The 18,509-nt window shown below is 46.0% G+C and overlaps 1 protein-coding gene and 1 long non-coding RNA gene across 2 annotated transcripts; one reads left to right on the top strand and one right to left on the bottom strand.

Annotated features, from left to right (window-relative positions):
• Positions 1–5,292: 5,292 nt before the first annotated feature.
• On the top strand, positions 5,293–6,854 carry LOC120843657. The gene is made up of 5 exons (XM_040215090.3): positions 5,293–5,486; positions 5,544–5,715; positions 5,901–6,049; positions 6,130–6,351; positions 6,794–6,854. The coding sequence occupies exons 1-4, from the start codon at positions 5,321–5,323 to the stop codon at positions 6,309–6,311; spliced, it is 669 nt and encodes a 222-aa protein (XP_040071024.1). The 5' UTR covers positions 5,293–5,320; the 3' UTR covers positions 6,312–6,351; positions 6,794–6,854.
• Positions 6,855–11,651: 4,797 nt separating this feature from the next.
• LOC115315455 lies at positions 11,652–18,505 on the bottom strand. Its single transcript, XR_005716246.2, has 3 exons — positions 18,450–18,505; positions 13,356–13,565; positions 11,652–11,970 (listed from the first exon to the last, which is right to left on the bottom strand). It is a non-coding gene; the product is annotated as an uncharacterized LOC115315455 (long non-coding RNA).
• Between the last annotated feature and the right edge of the window lie 4 nt (positions 18,506–18,509).

The raw sequence follows: 18,509 nt of genomic DNA on the forward strand, positions 1-18,509 counted from the left end.
GCGAGACGCCCTAAGCTCCCTGGCTACTTCTTGCGCACGAGCATTCAAAAAAAAAAAATAAAAACCCCCAAAAAAGTTTTAGTTGGTTCAAATAACTCAATACGGATTACATGAACAAGCAGAAAAAGGTATCGCGCGTATCTCTGAAAATTTACTATGCAAAAATGAAAGATAATACAGATTAATGTCCTCTAATGCAGCAAACCGCTCAAGCTGTTTTTTTTTCTTTACAAGTAAAGATATTTTACATGCATGACGATGTACATTCGGCAAAGATATCATGGTATGTTTAGATAACCTACTGAATGCATCGTATCATCTTGGCACTTTTTTATGTGTCCAGAGAAGATCCGCATCATGGGTAACCTTACCGAAACACATATCTATGTTTCTCCTCTTCTACCTGCTTCGGGATAGAAATAGTGACAAAATGGTTTCTGTCATTCCCTGCACGACTGCTCTCACCGACGTTTCGTGATTATATCTTCCACTTTTCTTTCGAAGCTCTAGTTTTTAAGGTTCTCTGGATAATCTGACACCTATAATAGGTAAAGAGACGCTTAAAATATTCAGAACATATGCGACGGCTGGAAGAATTATGTCGGAAGTATTTTCTACCTGCGAGGGGTTATAGTTTTGTTGATCAGGCTTATTCACATCAATCGATTAAGCTACAAACAAAACACCTTTTCGAATTTATGCAGTACAAATTCCCACTTTGCATATTATTTATTTATTATTTAAAGATACTGTCAACCCCTCTAGGGGTTATTACAAGAGATATATCATAAACAAATACACAAAAAAATGCATAATCAATGTTTAAATTGCAAAACAATTCACTCGTGTGGTCACAGTCGTTGAAAGCGAAAGCTCTGCAAATCGTGAAAAATCACTTGTAGCACTTAAAGGTGCCCTCCGGAGCTTTCTGCGATCGTCTGTTTATGTTGTTATATTGCGTAGTAGGTGCAAGTTAATATGTATACAAAGTTTTAGAGTACAAAACCGTTTATTAAGTAAATGGCAGTAGAAATATATCGTTACTATTTTCTCTTGAAAGACAATCGCCCATTCCCTGGCCATCGCTAAAACTTGACCAATGGAAATGCTGCATCTCGCGGTGAATGCGAACGTTATTATTGCAATACTTTTTAAGCTTGTTGTAAATTAGAGTTTGAGAAAAACGTAAACTGATTGTGGTGCGGGAAACATAGTTTGCAATTATCGTTCCAAAGCCAGCGAACTATGTTTTCTCCCCGCAAGCTTGTTGCTAGGGGGTGATGCGTCGGCGCGTCGGGTCGTCTGCTTCCCGGGGCGTGTGCAAGCGTGCGTTTGCGACACACGTGTTCCTTCTTCCCGTGGATCCCGACTCCGAAGCCAGCTTTGCGATCCTTCCACGTGAATGAGTCAAACTTTTCCTTGTCATCTGTGGAATGCGACTGCGTATTGCAGTAGTTTCTTTTATCCTTTGAGTGAGCGATTTCCCTGAAATGCCGAACGTTTGTTTCGTCAAGACGTGCCGCCATCAAACTGGGAAGAACGTTCGCAAGGGCTTGCGATTCTTCTCTTTGCCGGAGAAAGAACCACGAAGGACTGCGTGGTTACGCTGCGCCGGGCGAGGGCACGACATTGAGAACCTGCCTCTCATTCCCCGTTTTTGTGCCGAACATTTCGAGCCGACTGCTTTCCGAAAGGACGACCTGCGTCGTTCCCGTCTTAGATCAGATGCTGTGCCGACGCTTCTGCTTCCCGTCGCCGATGAGACCGACGATCCTCCCCCAAAGCGCCAAAAAGTCGTGGTGAGTTTTTCGATGGCTCAAATATTTTTGGGAGTGTCACGAACATGGCATTCTGCGTTGCGCAGTGCGGCTGCTTCTGGTATCTATATTCTGAACTAAGAACTGAGGAGGCATTTGTGTAACATGGGAATCCACATGGCATTCGTCAAGTCGATCAGTGGTGCCTAATGTTCCGGACTAGCGGTTCGAGAGCTTATCGCGCGAATGGTGCGGTGCATGGGGTTTTCATTTTCGGGTTTTATATTTTTCAAAAATCGGGGGGGTAAAAATCGGGCGCTATTTTGCCGGGCGTTAATCGGGAAGAAATCGGGTTTTTCCAGAAACCATTCCGAAATTCGGATTTTTTTTCGGGATTTCTTTATCAATTACAAATACGTGCAATGTGTTATTTACATGAACAAAAGTAAACAAAATATATTATATAGGCATAGGATATGTTTCTACCTTCTGATCGGCTCTGAAGTGAATCTTTGCGGAGGTCACGCAAATCGAAGAAAATTGTAACCATCAACTGATGACCAAGGAATTAAACAGATCCAGAATGGTTCATATTTTCTATCAAGTCAGGTGATTTCAACACTGCTTTTCGGGGAGAAATCGGGTTTAACCCGATTTTCATCAGAACTATTCGGGGGAGAAAAATTAGGTATTATCGGGTTTTACCCGAAAACGAAGAACCCTATCAGCATGCACCATCTGCAGGATCGAACTCATTTGTAAAAAGAAAACACGAACAAATAAGATAAAAGGACAGAGTCATAAATCGCCTCTAATGGTACCACCATCACCACCCCCCTCTGCTGTTGACCCACCCAAAGTCAATACATGTTTTCCCAGCTTGTTTACAGACAGGAACCCTTTCGTATCAGCTTAGCAAAGTTCCAAGTGTCCGTGACTACTAACAAGCAGGTTTTCTTTTATATCTACTCTTGTGAGCAAACTCAGTTTTTTTTTTCTTCTCACAATCCTGCACCCACGATTGCGTGCAAACCCGCGTTTGCAAATTTGTATGCACATAGCAAATGCACGCCATGATTTTGTTGCTTGGTGGCACTTCTGGACACTGAGAACTCATGGCAGTTGCTGTATGTTTCCCACTTGCGGCTATAAGTGCTCGTTGGTTGCATTTCCTTCAGTGGTTGGTAAATACATGTCAAGCTGCAGCTTTACGTATGTATGTAATGTGACATCATATCGCGACATGAACATTTATTGTTGCTGAGCTAGAGACTGAAAATATAGATGGTAATGTAAGTTATAAAAACAAATATAAAGAGTGAGGCATCCCTTAGATTTGTATTACAGTGAGAGCTTTGGTTGAGTGCATGAAATTCTAAGCTATGGAAAGGCTACAAAACAATTCATGGATGTTCGCCATCAGCTAAAAAACTAGGCATCAAGGATGTTTGCCGCGGTGACGGCATTGTGTGGAGTGCTCGAGTTGCACCCTTTAATTTTAAAAATATGAAATGTGTAATAAACAGTGCCCTTTGCAGACTCAGGCCTCGGCAACTGGACTGCCTGCACCCTGCGAGGCAGAAATGACCCTCAAGGACTGTACTGCTGAAACAAACATCCCTGCAGTGGTGCCACCTGTCCCTGTCGCAGACGTGCCTGCACAGTCGCATCCACCCGAGTCTGCCTTCTCCACTTGTAGCAGTGGGGTGCCATATGAATGCACATCTCCTGTTCCCAGCAACATGCCAGACTCTGACGCAACCTACTCTCCGTCTCACAGCGAGGATTACGAGCGGTAAGTTGTGCATATAAACACATAGAATCTGTAAAGAATGCTTCACATGATCCCATTTCAGAATCGAGCATGGTGCATCAGCTCCACCACCACCACCAGAAGAAGAGCGCCAGTTTCTGGTGTTCGAGAGCTGCCTAAGGGAGCTTTTCAAGACGTGCCAAGAGTGCTCAAGACTGTGCCAAACAACGATCGAAACTACCGGCACACTGATCACAGTCTACAGCATCTGCCCTGTGGAGCACGTGCGCACATGGAAAAGCCAGCCCATCGTCAACGGCAGACCAGCAGGGAACATACTGCTGACCAGCCACCTGGTCTTCTCTGGAGTGAAGATTGCCCCTACGCTGCGGATGCTACGCCATATGAACGTGCAGGTCATCTCCGACTCGAGCTTCTACGAGCATCGGAAGGCCTTCGCTCTACCTGCAATCCACAAGGTGAGCAATATTCCGGGACACTGCAACTGCATTTTTTTCCCATATACCCAATTTTCCAATGAGGTACAAAACTGGAGCCCCAGTCACACTTCGGTTAAATGAATAAATATCTTCTTGTAGTATGCCACTTCAATGGTATAGTGCTAAGAGATAAAATTTTATACATCATGTTACATATGTGCCATGGGCTACTAAATCCACGATACTTTAATTTATTTCTGCTATGTGTAGTATCCTGGGGCAGTTCCCTGTCTGGCATTGGGTTGAGTGAGTCAGGTTCCCCGTGAGAGTCAAGAGACAGAGGGTGGTTGTCAGAATGGAAAAGGGTAGGGCAGCTTCGAGGTAACGGGCGGCCTGCTGCCTCTTTTATGAAATACACAAACATAAAAACACAAATCACAACCTAGCACAATCTAAGTCACATTCAAACTCGCTGCATTGTGCTTTCCTTTTTCTTTCACTCAGTCATTCATTCTACAACACTACACTATGCATACATAAACAGATGGGACTATTGTAGTATGCTCCATGCCTTTCTAAAGCAATATTTATCTGCATGAACAGGTCTGGCTGCAAGAGCAACAAGAACTTCTCAACGAGTTGCAGAACAAAGAGGTGGACATCTCTGCTGACGGGAGATTTGACTCCCCTGGGTTCTGTGCCAAGTACCTGACGTACACAGTCCACGTCGAGCAAATCAACAAGATTCTACACTCTGTCCAGGTCCAGCTAAAAGAGGCAAGTAGTCGAATTTACGTGAACCAGTTGCAACAATCTCATAATCTTTCTCTTGTGTTATGTCATCAGTTACTTCACTGCTATGCACTATTTTGGTAAAATATTCATTTCACACCTTTTTTTAGTCTGAACAGGCCATGGCCAGTGTCAACATGGAGAAGGAGGGCCTCCTCAAGCAGCTGCAATTCTTCAAGGAGAAAGGTATGTTCATGCTTAGTTCATGTATATCACTACTCGGCGGCCTTTCAGGCACTCTGTTCAAATTGGCATAATCACTTATTCTTTTGCTATCTTCGGAAACCTAATGGTGCAGGTATCAAGATCCGATCGTTGGTGACTGACCGTCACCCTGCCACACGAAAGCACATGAAGACGCACGAACCCGGGATTGACCACTTCTTTGACATATGGCACATCTCCAAAAGTAAGCAATCCTAACAGGCCATTCGTGTAGCCTTTATTTTCCAGCGATCACGCTGCAGGTTTCCCTGACACGACTCTGAATTTTAGGTGTGAAAAAGAAGCTGACAGCAGCAAGCAAACGGGCTGGATGCCAATACCTGCAAATCTGGATCCAGACAGCTACAAACCATATGTACTGGTCAGCAAGGGCTGCAGGAGGCGACGAGAAGCTGCTCATCGACATCTGGCTCAGCATGCACAACCATGTCATCAACAAACACTCGGGGCACGAAGGAACCTATGGAAGGTGCCTCCATGGTGACATGCCAGAGCCAACACGACCATGGATGGATCCCAGTATGTTTTTGTTCTTCCAAATGAAGGTGGTTTTTCTAAAACTTGTATCATCCTCAGACTCGCAGGCCTACAACCAATTCAAGAGCATCACTGGCAACAAACTGCTCCTGAAGGACCTTGCACAGATGTCTCCACATGGCCAGACATATGCTTTGGAGGCGTTCCACAGCGTCCTGATAGACTTCGCCCCGAAGTCCCAGGCTTTCAGCCCAGAAGGCATGCTTGCAAAGTAAGTCAACCAATTTACAATCACATTTCCTTTGTTTGGAAACTTTCATCCAGTCCATTGGTTACAATGCGACAAACCTGACAGTCTCTTCCTAATGATCAGATAATGGAATTGGATTGATGCCAGAATAACCACTCTTTGTAAGTGGCACACTTTACCATCACTGAAATGTAACCATCTTGCAGGACTCGACTTGCAATCCTCCATTTCAACGAAAACTCAAACCGCTGCCAAGCCGTCACACGAGAGGGCAAGCCACGTTGGTCGGTCGTAACATCAAAAGCACGAAAGGGCCACCACACAGCACGACCAGAGATTACGGATCCCACTTACAGTGAGTATAACACTAACTGCAGTGTGAATGCCTTGTCCAGAGAGCCTAGGAATGTTATCATGCAAAGGTTTGAATTCTAGAGTATGTTGGAAAGCTCATCAAGGAGGCAATGGAGAGCAGCAAACAGTGGCGGTCCCTGGCTGCTGCATCGAGGGCCAACACCGTCGTCTTCCCGGCACCGATGACTGCAGCCTACACAAGGCCTCCAAAAGAGGAACTCGTGGCAGCACGAATGTCCAGGTTCGGCCACAGTCCCCAGTAACGGCATCAAATCCCTGGTCGGGACTTCCATGCTGCCGCAGGTAAGCACACAGGACCTTGGTCCTAATCAGGGTGCAGGATAAGCAGGTGGGGAAACGGCCCATAGAAGCCTACCGCAGCGCCGTGACCGGATTGTGTACTCGTCTGCTTGCGGGTACCCCCGATTTGCAACAGATGGCGCTGCGGCGAGAGGAAAAAAATCGGAATCGGATTTGCATGGAACTTTATGGGAGAGTGCGCAAAATAAACAGAGAGCACGACAGTCTTTATTGAAAATCCACGAGAAACCATCTCCGTCAGTTTAGCCAGTCGCCCACCTGGAGTGAGAGTTTGCGGTGCTCCACATCGATGGCGCCACAGAAAAAAAGAAAACCGAGGGGTACACAATCCGGTCGCTCATTTGGCTCTCGTTTCCCCACCTGTCTATCTTACACCCTGGTCCTAATACAGCCTTGCATGGTAAGCAACCGCTTTGTTTTGCAGGACGTACGGCGAATGCAAGCAGACAGACCCAAGAGAAAACAGCCGAGCTGCAAAATGGTTCACCATTTTCCATTAGGACACCCTGACCGACAGTAAGGAGGAAGTTAGATCTGTCTGCAATCATTTTTCACAGAAATGCAGATCTCTCCTCATGAGAATGTTCCATTTTAGGGCCTAATCAAGCTGGTCATGGCATGCCTATCTCGAAACAAGGCAAGGAACTTTAGCCGGTGGCAATGTCGGAGTCACAGAAAAGTCACCAAACAGCGAGACTCAAGGCTACAGTTCAACTTGCGGTGAGGACGACACTAACTTCAGTGTGAACGCCCATCTAGCCCAACTTGGAATGTCTAGGAATGTAATTATGCAACCGTCTGAATTGTCACTGTAGGTTGGAAAGTCTGTCAACGAGGCGGACAGCAGCAGGCAGCAAAGACGTGGTTGGATCTTTCATGCTGCCAGTGGTAAGCACACAGGAGCCTCGTCCTAATGAAAACTACCATGGTAGGCAATAACCGCTTTGTTTTGCAGAACATACGGCGAATGCAAGCAGACAGACCCAGGAGAAAACAGCCGAGCTGCAAAATGGATCATCGTTTTCCGTTAGGACACCCTGACCGACAGTAAGGAGGACATTAGATCTGTCCGCAATCATTTTTCATAGAAATACAGATCTCTCCTCATGAGAATGTTCCATTTTAGGGCCTAATCAAGCTGGTCATGGCATGCCTATCTCAAAAGAGGGCAAGTAACTTTAGCCGGTGGCAATGTCGAAGTCACAGAAAAGTCACAAAACAGCGAGATTCAAGGCTACAGCTCAACTTGCGGTGAGGACGACACTAACCTCTGTGTGAACGCCCATCTAGCCCAACTTGGAATGTCTAGGAATGTAATTATGCAACAGTCTGAATTTTCACTGTAGGTTGGAAAGTCTGTCAACGAGGCGGACAGCAGCAGGGAGCAAAGACCTGGTTGGATCTTTCATGCTGCCAGTGGTAAGCACACAGGAGCCTCGTCCTAATGAAAACTACCATGGTAGGCAATAACCGCTTTGTTTTGCAGAACGTACGGCGAATGCAAGCAGACAGACCCAAGAGAAAACAGCCGAGCTGCAAAATGGATCATCGTTTTCCGTTAGGACACCCTGACCGACAGTAAGGAGGACATTAGATCTGTCCGCAATCATTTTTCACAGAAATACAGATCTCTCCTCATGAGAATGTTCCATTTTAGGGCCTAATCAAGCTGGTCATGGCATGCCTATCTCAAAAGAGGGCAAGTAACTTTAGCCGGTGGCAATGTCGAAGTACAGAAAAGTCACAAAACAGCGAGATTCAAGGCTACAGCTCAACTTGCGGTGAGGACGACACTAACTTCAGTGTGAACGCCCATCTAGCCCAACTTGGAATGTCTAGGAATGTAATTATGCAACAGTCTGAATTTTCACTGTAGGTTGGAAAGTCTGTCAACGAGGCGGACAGCAGCAGGGAGCAAAGACCTGGTTGGATCTTTCATGCTGCCAGTGGTAAGCACACAGGAGCCTCGTCCTAATGAAAACTACCATGGTAGGCAATAACCGCTTTGTTTTGCAGAACGTACGGCGAATGCAAGCAGACAGACCCAAGAGAAAACAGCCGAGCTGCAAAATGGATCATCGTTTTCCGTTAGGACACCCTGACCGACAGTAAGGAGGACATTAGATATGTCTGCAATCATTTTTCACAGAAATACAGATCTCTCCTCATGAGAATGTTCCATTTTAGGGCCTAATCAAGCTGGTCATGGCATGCCTATCTCAAAAGAGGGCAAGGAACTTTAGCCGGTGGCAATGTCGGACTCACAGAAAAGTCACCAAACAGCGAGACTCAAGGCTACAGCTCAACTTGCGGTGAGGACGACACTAACTTCAGTGTGAACGCCCATCTAGCCCAACTTGGAATGTCTAGGAATGTAATTATGCAAGTCTGAATTTTCACTGTTGGCTGGAAAGTCTGTCAACGAGGTGGACAGCAGCAGGAAGCAAAGACCTGGTTCTATCTTTCATGCTGCCAGTGGTAAGCACACAGGAGCCTCGTCCTAATGAAAACTACCATGGTAGGCAATAACCGCTTTGTTTTGCAGAACGTATGGCGAATGCAAGCAGACAGACCCAAGAGAAAACAGCCGAGCTGCAAAATAGATCATTGTTTTCCGTTAGGACACCCTGACCGACAGTAAGGAGGACATTAGATCTGTCTGCAATCATTTTTCACAGAAATGCAGATCTCCTCTATTGATAATGCTTGATTTTAGGGCAACGATCAAGCGTAATGGAGAGATGCAAGCATTAGCACCTGCCCTCTCAAGCCGGATTTTTCAAGCCCAGCATGGTGCACCTCTATTGTTGGCACATCAGTGCCAACAGTAGAGGAATTAGGAGATGAGGACAGGCCAGTGCTATAATTCTTCCCAGTCCATTAGCTGTAATTAGGGTTCTGCGTTCTCAGATAAACCTGATAAACTCCAAAAAACACTAGCCGTTAAACTTTTGCTGATTCAGATTCATTTGAAAAACTCAATTTTTCGGTCCCCCACCAGTCTTTATATTTCCCGGAATCTTCGAACAATTTTTGCAATTCTCCTCTTACTGCAGTGTCAACTTCCGTTGCCATGTAGCCCCTTATAATAAAAATGAGGTAGGCCCTCTACGACAGTAGATGAATACGGCGCTCTCATATGAAAATACTGCTTTACTAAATTCACAAAGTGCTGTTTTCTACCTTTCATTTGCCTCATCGAAAATGCCGAAAGACTCCGAACTTTGCGTACATAAATGGAAGCTCCAAATTGATGGTTCAAAAAAACAAAAAAAAAAAAACACCCTCTAATTTTGCTAAAAAAAAAATTAAATTCAAGAACGCAGGATCCTAGCTATAATTTGTGCAAGCTTTCAAGATCGAGGAAATCGGTGACCGTATTGTCATATTCATTGTGGGCACACCACAATGAAGGCGGATCAAGTGCTATTTTGAATAGCATGTAGTTCTGCACCAGAGATCCCATCCCCAGTTCACAAGCTTAGCCCATCGCAGCAGTTTTAGAAAATTGAAGTATTTTCGGAACCCAACCGACACTTTTCTGAAGACTGTAACACAATGCCTTATCCATCTTTCTTTTCATGTGCTGATGAGCGGACATGCTGTGGAGACTGCACCGAGGCGGGGCAGCCCGCCCGTGTTTCCAATAAATGGGGTTTTCATCCAGGAGGTAGGCTGGTAATGCAGCAATAACATAAGTGGGGTGGTTGCATATAACACTGGAAATATTAACAGAAGTTTTTTATGGCAATTTAAAAACAGTGCTGCATTTTCCAGTCTACACCACGGTTTTCCCCCCGTCTGCAACATTTGTCTTCTGTCATTATTGACCTGCTTGCAAATAAGTGAGGCACATTCGCTAACCTTACGATTGAAATAAACTGCATTAATTTTCCAACAACTTGACTTCTCGGTACCAGAACCTGGAAGGTGTAGAAATTTGCATGACCAAAAGGAAATAATTTCATAATTGAAAACAAGTGATGCCGATGGTAGTACTAATTTTGTGATCCCCTGGATGATTTCTGCATTGTGAGGTCAATACATGGGTCGATGTAACTAGAATACTGCACTATGCCTAACTAAAAACCCGACCGAAATTGTGCCATTTCCTCAAAGTATTTGCATGATGTGAGGGTATACTTGCCAATTATAACGACAATATAAACTAACAATCGTAGTATTCACTGAAATATATAAGCAGATCCTATTTACCACCGGGAGGAAAAATCCAGGGTAACTGGGCTGTGGAGGCATAGAATATTCCATGCAGGGGATCTATTGTGCATGCTCAAAAAGCATTCCACAGCCAAGTAAAAAAAGGATTTCGCAGAAGGCTTGGACTGGAAAAGTCTATACTAGAGCACATGTTGAGAGTACAGTAATGAAATGTAGGTTGGCAATGAATTCTAAATAAAAAAAGTAATACAATTTACAGCATGCCTATAGTCGGTGACAGGTCAAGAACGAAGTGGAAGCTCCTCCCACCTCTTTCCACTTTAGTAGAGCGAATGCTGGAGAGGAGGCGACCTCCTCTCCGTCGTTCGCTGCATTGAAGTGGACTATAGTCACCCAAGCAGAACGTCATTTGTTTGTCATGTTAGCCACGTCGTCATCCAGACCCTCGGAACAATCGACCACGTCCCTCTGAAAACTGCAGCAATCGCAATTCGCCTTTCTTCGCCTCATCGCACCGGCACGCTCAGACGGCTGATGTAGGGAAGCATCTTGTAGCTTCATGCAGTCAGATTTTTCCATGTTATATGCAGTTTTTCCATTTGAAAGAACAGATCCAGAAGAAAGTAGAAGTACACTGCACAACACTGTTAGTGCCAACATGACATCGGTGCTTTTTCTATCTTTACTTTAAAATGGTATTAGTGGGTGCCAAATTTTACTGCTTAGGTTAGTGTTCCAAATGAGCACTTCTCACGCCCTAGTAGTTTTGATGACAGCCTTTGGATTCTAGGAGGAAAATGAAGCAATCTCGTCGTGCGACTCAAATTAAATTTGGGAGTTTTACGTGCCAAACCAACGACGGGCATCTGGCACGCCCCAGCGGAGGACCGAGGATTAATTTCGACCACCTGGGGATCTTTTGACGTGCAATCGAAAGCTCGATTACCAAGCTGCCTTCTCCGCAATATACCTCCATCAGATTGCAGGCACCTCGGCCGGGATTCGAACCCGCCACATGGGGATCCGTAGGCCGGCACTCTCGCCTCGGAGCCACCGAGGCGGCTTCGTCGTGTGACTGAATGTGACGTAGGTGCACTGGCTTTGGTTTGACTACGATCATGTGATCATAGTTATGGTCACGTGATATCGTAGATAATAGGTCACGTGATTTAGAGGATTCCGTTCATGGCTACGAGCGACTTCACACACATGCAGGGAGGGTGAAGAGACAAGGGAAGGGGGTTGCGTGGTCTCTAGGTCAACGCAATTTATTCTGCATCCCTGTAGCCCGCATACACGTCAGCAGGGTACCTGCCCCTAATTGTCTTGACCACACAGGATGGCAGGGGCCGCCTATTCTTCTTTCCCAAGCGGCTCCACAGCCACAGGGCACACTGCCTGTAGGCTGCAAATCTGTAGTGCCTGGAACAATGACAGAGATTGGATGTAAGAAGCAAAGCCTATCACTCTGTTGGCAAATTCTACACTTGTTTTCATTTCTCTAGGCATGTAATCATACTCTGCTTTTCTGTTACGTCCACTCCAGCTATCACATAGCAGAATCCCTATTTGGCAGTCCATGTCGGATGGGCTAGACATGGAAGCCAAATTGAAGTGAACTGCTGTAGATTCATTCTAAATGCTCCAGAGTTTAAAAAAAGAAACTATAGGCCTTGGTTCTCCTAACGCACCTCCAACTCCAATCGACACAACAACCAGTTATACACCGGAATTAACAAGGAAGGAATATCTGTTGCGTGGTCATGATACATAAAATAAGTTCACAGGGTCCCAGTTCACAATTGTAGATAATATCTGTCATTGGTGTTGGTGACGAATATTGCATCGCTGTGTTTTGGGAAGGACACATGAAAATTATGTGCACTGGCCAGAGGGAATGGGAGCCATTCATCCAGAACAGTGGAAAGCTCCCCATATGATGTTGTTTAATTTGGGACAAAACAGTGCAGTTCGTAAGCCTGTAAAGCAGTGGTGTGCAAATATTGGTTTGAATCAAATAGTGCACTGTCGTTTCTAGCATCAACAGAGCAAAAAGAGCCGGTTGCATCGGCTTCCCTTTGCAGCGCAAAGGTTATGGCAAACATACTATTCAATTTGAACCAATATTCGCACACACCTACTGCAAAGGTTTCCTGCCCCCAAGTGCCAGGGAATGTGAACTCATCAGAGAACGTCCCAATTTAACATTGTCTAAAGTGCTGCTGGCACTGCCGAAGCTTGGCATTGGTACTGGTGATTAGGGATTTGAGAATAGCAGCCTGGCCATGAGTGTTCTATGAAGCTCGCACAGAACAGTTTTGGTGTAAACATACGAGCTGAAGTGCTCATGCAATACTGGAGTGGCTCCAGCAGTTGTGATTTCATGTCTCTCCGACACAATCCGTGTCAATATCCGAACATGTCATTCTGACAGCTTCCATTTGCCATGACAGCTGCTACCACCCCCATGTGTTTATTGGTCCTGAATACCTTAGGGCTCAGGGCACCGCAATCATTTGCTATTTGGTCATATACGCATCTGCAAGACACATATATCAACATTTTTTCCCGTTTTAGACTGCGATATGTCTTCCATTATGCTGTGTTGATTTAGAGGTGACACTACTATCATCAGAGTAGTGGGGATACATATGAGCACCCCCAGGCCTCCCCATTCTTGCACGAGAAACTTTGAATTTCAGTGTTTATTTCAATGAATAGTGTTGTTAGAAAAATATTTTAACGAAAAATGATGCGATACTGTTTGGTGACCTATTCCAATCTCGAATCCTTTCTGTCATACTCACCCATGTGGGCACTGCAACATCATCCGTTAAAAAAAAAGCATGGATCTCGACGACGACAGCCTGCTTCTGAATAAGCTGTCCAGACATGGCACTCCTAAAAAACTATCCCAGCATAGCGTGCAAAGAATGCCACACCAGCGGTGCAAGTGTTGCTGGCACCACAAGGAACATGTCGAGATGATCATCCACCGGCTTCAGGGTGTCTGGTATCTGCATCCAAAAATAGTGTAAATCAAGACCCAGACACCCAATAATTATCACCCCACCTTGAGATTTTGGCTTTTCAACTAGATCAGGGGATTAAGGGATCGAAGCTAGGAAGGATTGGAGGGCAGGACGCCTTGACATGTCTCTGACTGGGGTGTTTACTGCCCTATATACCTCCCATGGACCAAAAGCCGTCCCAAAGTGGCAACAAAATATGTTACGGGAGCCAAAGTGTCATGCTGTCAGATGCCGGCAAAGTTACGACAGAGAAAACGAGCAGATGCAAGTGTGGCTGTTGTGGCGTCCCCCCTTGTGACAATCAAGTGAGCACAAACTATTGTGCAGCTCTTGGCACAGCAAATTAGGCAGCTGCCATACGCACATGGACTCTTCTGGCACCGCCAAAATTCTTGACGTGGCAGATTTTTATAAAAAAAGTAAGCAAACGTAAAACAACGCATTGCAAGCGTCCCGGCTGGTGCCTTTGTTGCAATGATGTTCACATGCACGTAAGGGTAACTTCGGCAGGCTTGCAGTTACACGTGCTTCGTCGCGCGGGCGAAGACAACGGCTGTTCAACCGAAACCGAAACCATGCCACTCCGCGCTCCGTCGCCAACTGCATGGTTCCCAAAATAGTATGCAAAATGTAACTGTCCAGCATACGACAATAAACAGTCCAGCGACTTGTGCTTGCCAGGCCGGCAGGCGAGGTACAGGCTAAACACACAGAAAAAAAGAACCTGAGCGTATCGATGCAAGACACTGCGAATCAAGGTCAAAAAAGTTCTTGGAGCGCTTCGTGCAACGACTGAACTCGAGACAAACAAGCACGCTGTGCGGGTTCAGCGTGCAGACATTGCCTTCTTTGCTTTAGCTCACTTCTCTTCACCAACTTTCTTTTGCGGCAGATTTTTCACGTACCGGGGTCCCTCTCGAAAGAAAGCCCACCAGGAAAAACCTAAGTAATCAAAACTTTGCCAAGCAGTCATTGAGTTAGAGAGGGATTTTTATAGCAGCGTATGATTTAAACAAGAGCAGGAATGTCGATGCGTTTCAGTTTAGTAAGCGCCATATCTGCAGCGACGTGGGGACGGCAACACACGACGTCGCGCGAGCGCTTCAGCTCAAAAAGTAACTCCCGCCGCGCAAAAACGTGGTTTTGTCTCACAGCATGACGGCATGTTTGGCACCCGATACACTAACGTCTGAGAGTCCGCACACGCCCGTGTCTACCGCTAAAAAAAAAAAAAGACGCGAGACGAGATTCCTGAGACGACGAGTGCACGAAACGCGAGACGTGGGGAAAAATCATGCAAGACCAAATAGACGATTAATACAGGGTACTTTGTGTCGGGTGGCGTCTTGTGCGACCTAGCTTACGCATGCTCAATTACGGTTCTCAGTTTCGTTTCGTTTATGAAAGGCGACCAAAATTGCTTCTTTGGCGCAGGCTTGGCACGGATTAGCCATATTTCGGTGAAATGTAGCAGGATGTAGCAAAGTTAGCCCCTTGGTGCAGTTTGGCGCAATTGGCGCAGCAATCACATTCCTGCACTGTTTATAAGTGTGTCTCAGCCACGCCTGGACAGATGCCTCCGAGTCATCAATGTCCGCAAAGACATCCTCGCGTGGCTTTCTGAATACGGAGGGCATTATGCTCATTGACTGCATGTAACCGGCCACCACCATCAACATCGCCCCGTATGTGGCTACCCTCAGGTGATTGCGCGATTCACGAGAAGCTGCCAGGGAAAGGGGCGGCAGGTACGCTCTTGCAGCATGACAATGCCCATCCCTACATTCACCGTACTCCCTCAACCTAGCCCGCAGTGACCATCAGCCATTCAGCACCATGAAAAAAACCACCTATGAGGACCCTATTTCATGGACACTGGTGAACTCGAAGCGGCTGTCCAGGCGTGGGTGCGAAGCACTCCCAAAGAGTGGTCTCGGAACGGAAAGGCTGCCACACTACTAGAACCAGTGCGTTCGTCTCCAGGGGGACTACGTTGAGGAGGTCGACACACCTACCGACCCCTAAGTGGACAATATCTGCGGAAAAATAAATCGTAAATCAGTATGGTACGCCCCCCATATGGCTGCACTGCCTTGACAATTATAGTATGGGAAGGAGGAAATTTTTTTTTTTTTTGAGTGCATGGCCTGCAGTGGCATAGCCAGAAATTTGTTTCAGGGGGGTGTTTTACATTGCTGGTGTGTGTGTGTGGGGGGGGGGAGGGGGGATACTTTGCATCGCTGGGCGAATGGAAGGTTTCTAGTTCGCATTGCCATTGCATTGTAAACGGTGCACGAACCAGAGCAATGAGCCTTCAATGACTGCCTTTTTGTGTAGTTTCTTGACCAAAAAGCATGCAAACACCGTCTAAAGCCCCTTCTGACAATTTGGATACTGTAGTAAAGAATATGACTTTTGCCGATAGGGTTGGAATATAAGTCTCCACTTGCCTTCTAGAGGAAAGACGTAGTGGCATCCATGGACTCAACAGCAATCTGTGCCTATGTCATCGTTCTCAAGTTTTTGATTGTTTTGACCAGAGAACATTGCACTCGCTTTGGACACCCAAAAATTGAAAGGATGCATTATCGAAATGCTGAAAGAACAAACCGCCGAAATCTCTATTAGCCGAATCACCCGGTACCAGAGACCAAACAATTCCAAAATATTATGTTCAACACGAACCTACAGGGTTCTAGATTGAGAAAGTGGAAGAAACATTTGTTCTGCCAGAGGAATTCTTTGTTTGTTGAATATGATCTAATAGTTTGTGTGTATTTCCCAAAGAAAGCTAAGGATGTTGAGCTTGTCCCAGTTGCCCAAAGCGGCTGTCAGGCTCTCTTCTCGCATGCTTTGCTTCTTGTGTGGTAGATGGCGAGGTTCTAATCTGATTTCTGCCTCGATATCGTCTTCGAGCGCAGCTTGCACATTTTTCATGCTCCTAATTTTGCAGAAGACACTTCCATGATTCCAACACACTGGTGCAGCTAGCATCTGCCAATACCGTACCAAATATGGCGATCAGATATGTACGCATTCTCACCTTTCGGCGTTTTGCTGTTCGGCATTTTATTTTTCGACGTTTCAATGTTTGGCCTTTACATTTTGATTTTCGTCATTTTGATATCGGCCCCTGTTTTGATGGGCTTGAAGGTCACACGCAGAGACTAGACCAGGTAAAAAAACGAGGATGTCTGAGCTGAAGGTGCCAACTGTACTGTCGACGTTGACAGTGCACTTGAAGCAGTTGGTGTTTGTTTCTTCTCAAAAAGATTGCCCAGCATCAACTTAGCTGGCATAGCTAAGCTCATTTTTAAGATAGCAACAAGGCATTGGTGCATGCAAGATAAAGTAGGTGTATGCAGTTTTCTGAACTCTTAGCTCTGAGAAACAAAGTGACTGGAGCATCCTTCCCCAACACGGTTGCGAATTACTGCGTCAATATGATAACTTCGTGCTTATTTATTTGTTGCTTCAAAAGTGTTGTTCTGTAGCATAGTGCTGGTCCAGTCCATGAAGCTAGCAGGAAAGAATCTGGAAACAGTAATTCTTCGTTTTTCCGAACTCGGGAAAATGCAAAAGTTACGGCATCAGCAAGCCAATCGGGGCGTGTAAGAACAATGCATGTGACAACGTATTGTCTTCAAGTACTCCTCCTGTGGAATTTTGGCACGTGCTTAGCTCCGTCGCTCAGACTGGCCCACAAGGGCAGTAGCTTTCACCCTTTGTTGAGTTATGCTAAGACAGAAAAGCAAGGAAACTGCATGAGACGAATACAATCTCGGGAGTGAGTTAATCTTCGCCTCTCGTTGACAAAGTAGGACTTTCAAGCCTTTGCGGCCACCTGCTCTCTGCGAGCTTGTAGAGGGGCTTCAGGCGCTAATTCGGCTCTGTTCAGAGACACCATTTGAGCAAGCTGCAAGCCAGACTTGGGTTTCTGACACGGACTGCGTTATCTTTGTCGTTTGCGCCAAAGCCAAACGTGTGGGATATCCACTGCTCTCTTGAGAGACAGAGAAAGAGAGAGGGAGGGAACCTTTATTAGTTACACCATAGTCCGGTGCTTGATTGGGGCCACCAGTGCTCACCCGGTACAGCATGGACATGCTGTACCAGTAGGAGCAGTAGTGTATCAACGAGTTGAAGCTGGGGGGGGGGGGGGGGGGGGGTGAGCCAGCCTGCCTAGTCAGAGGGTCGAGAAGGGTGAAAAAGAGGGAGGTAAGGGAGCATTGGGCATGGGGACAACGCCAAAGCATATGTACATCCAAGGTGTCGCCTTCTATTGCTCTCGACGAGACGAGGCCGTCTCGACTAGAGACGAGGCCATGTGACTGTCATATATTTCATAGTGCTATTGTTGCATAACATTGCATCTAAACAGAGCAAGAAAATGACATATCTAAACTGATAACCGTAAATGCAAGGAAAAATAGCTCTCCATGATCTGGCCTAACGGGAAGAAGTGTAACGCTCGAAAAGGGCGGTCTCGTCAGAACAGTTCGTTTAGAACATATAAGAATATGTGTAGTTTATAGTGGGACAGCAGTTGGAAGTGTCCGTGTTTCTGTATTGAACAAATGACTGGGTGGTAACTAGGCAGGCTGCTTCTCATTTAGTCTCTTGAAAGCCTCCCTGGAGCGCTATATTGCGCCTGGACAGTGGGGGTTATGATTAATTTCACTATCGGCAACACAAACAATTCATCGACCGCTTCCCAGGATGGTGCTAAACGTTCATCTAGCCTAACAACAAGTTATTACAAGTACGTATGTACGCTGTGAATCGGACAGTGAACGTAGTTGCCGAGGGCACGGTCCTCACCGAGACATGGTGAGTTTGCTCACGCGCAAAGCATGACATCGTACTCACTCGCTGGCACTTGCGCCCATCCCTTGCTGCCCGTAGTGCCGCATGTTGAGGTAGGCCAAC

The sequence above is a fragment of the Ixodes scapularis genome, unplaced genomic scaffold (assembly GCF_016920785.2).
Source record: "Ixodes scapularis isolate PalLabHiFi unplaced genomic scaffold, ASM1692078v2 PGA_scaffold3__209_contigs__length_174095766, whole genome shotgun sequence".
Classification (NCBI taxonomy): Eukaryota; Metazoa; Arthropoda; class Arachnida; order Ixodida; family Ixodidae; genus Ixodes; species Ixodes scapularis.

Excerpts from the sequence above, each read along its gene's own strand:
- LOC120843657 (XM_040215090.3), top strand. The coding sequence starts at position 5,321 with ATGTACTGGTCAGCAAGGGCTGCAGGAGGCGACGAGAAGCTGCTCATC. Across the intron at positions 5,487-5,543 it reads ACGACCATGGATGGATCCCA|ACTCGCAGGCCTACAACCAA; the intron begins GTATGTTTTTGT and ends TATCATCCTCAG. Across the intron at positions 5,716-5,900 it reads CCAGAAGGCATGCTTGCAAA|GACTCGACTTGCAATCCTCC; the intron begins GTAAGTCAACCA and ends ACCATCTTGCAG.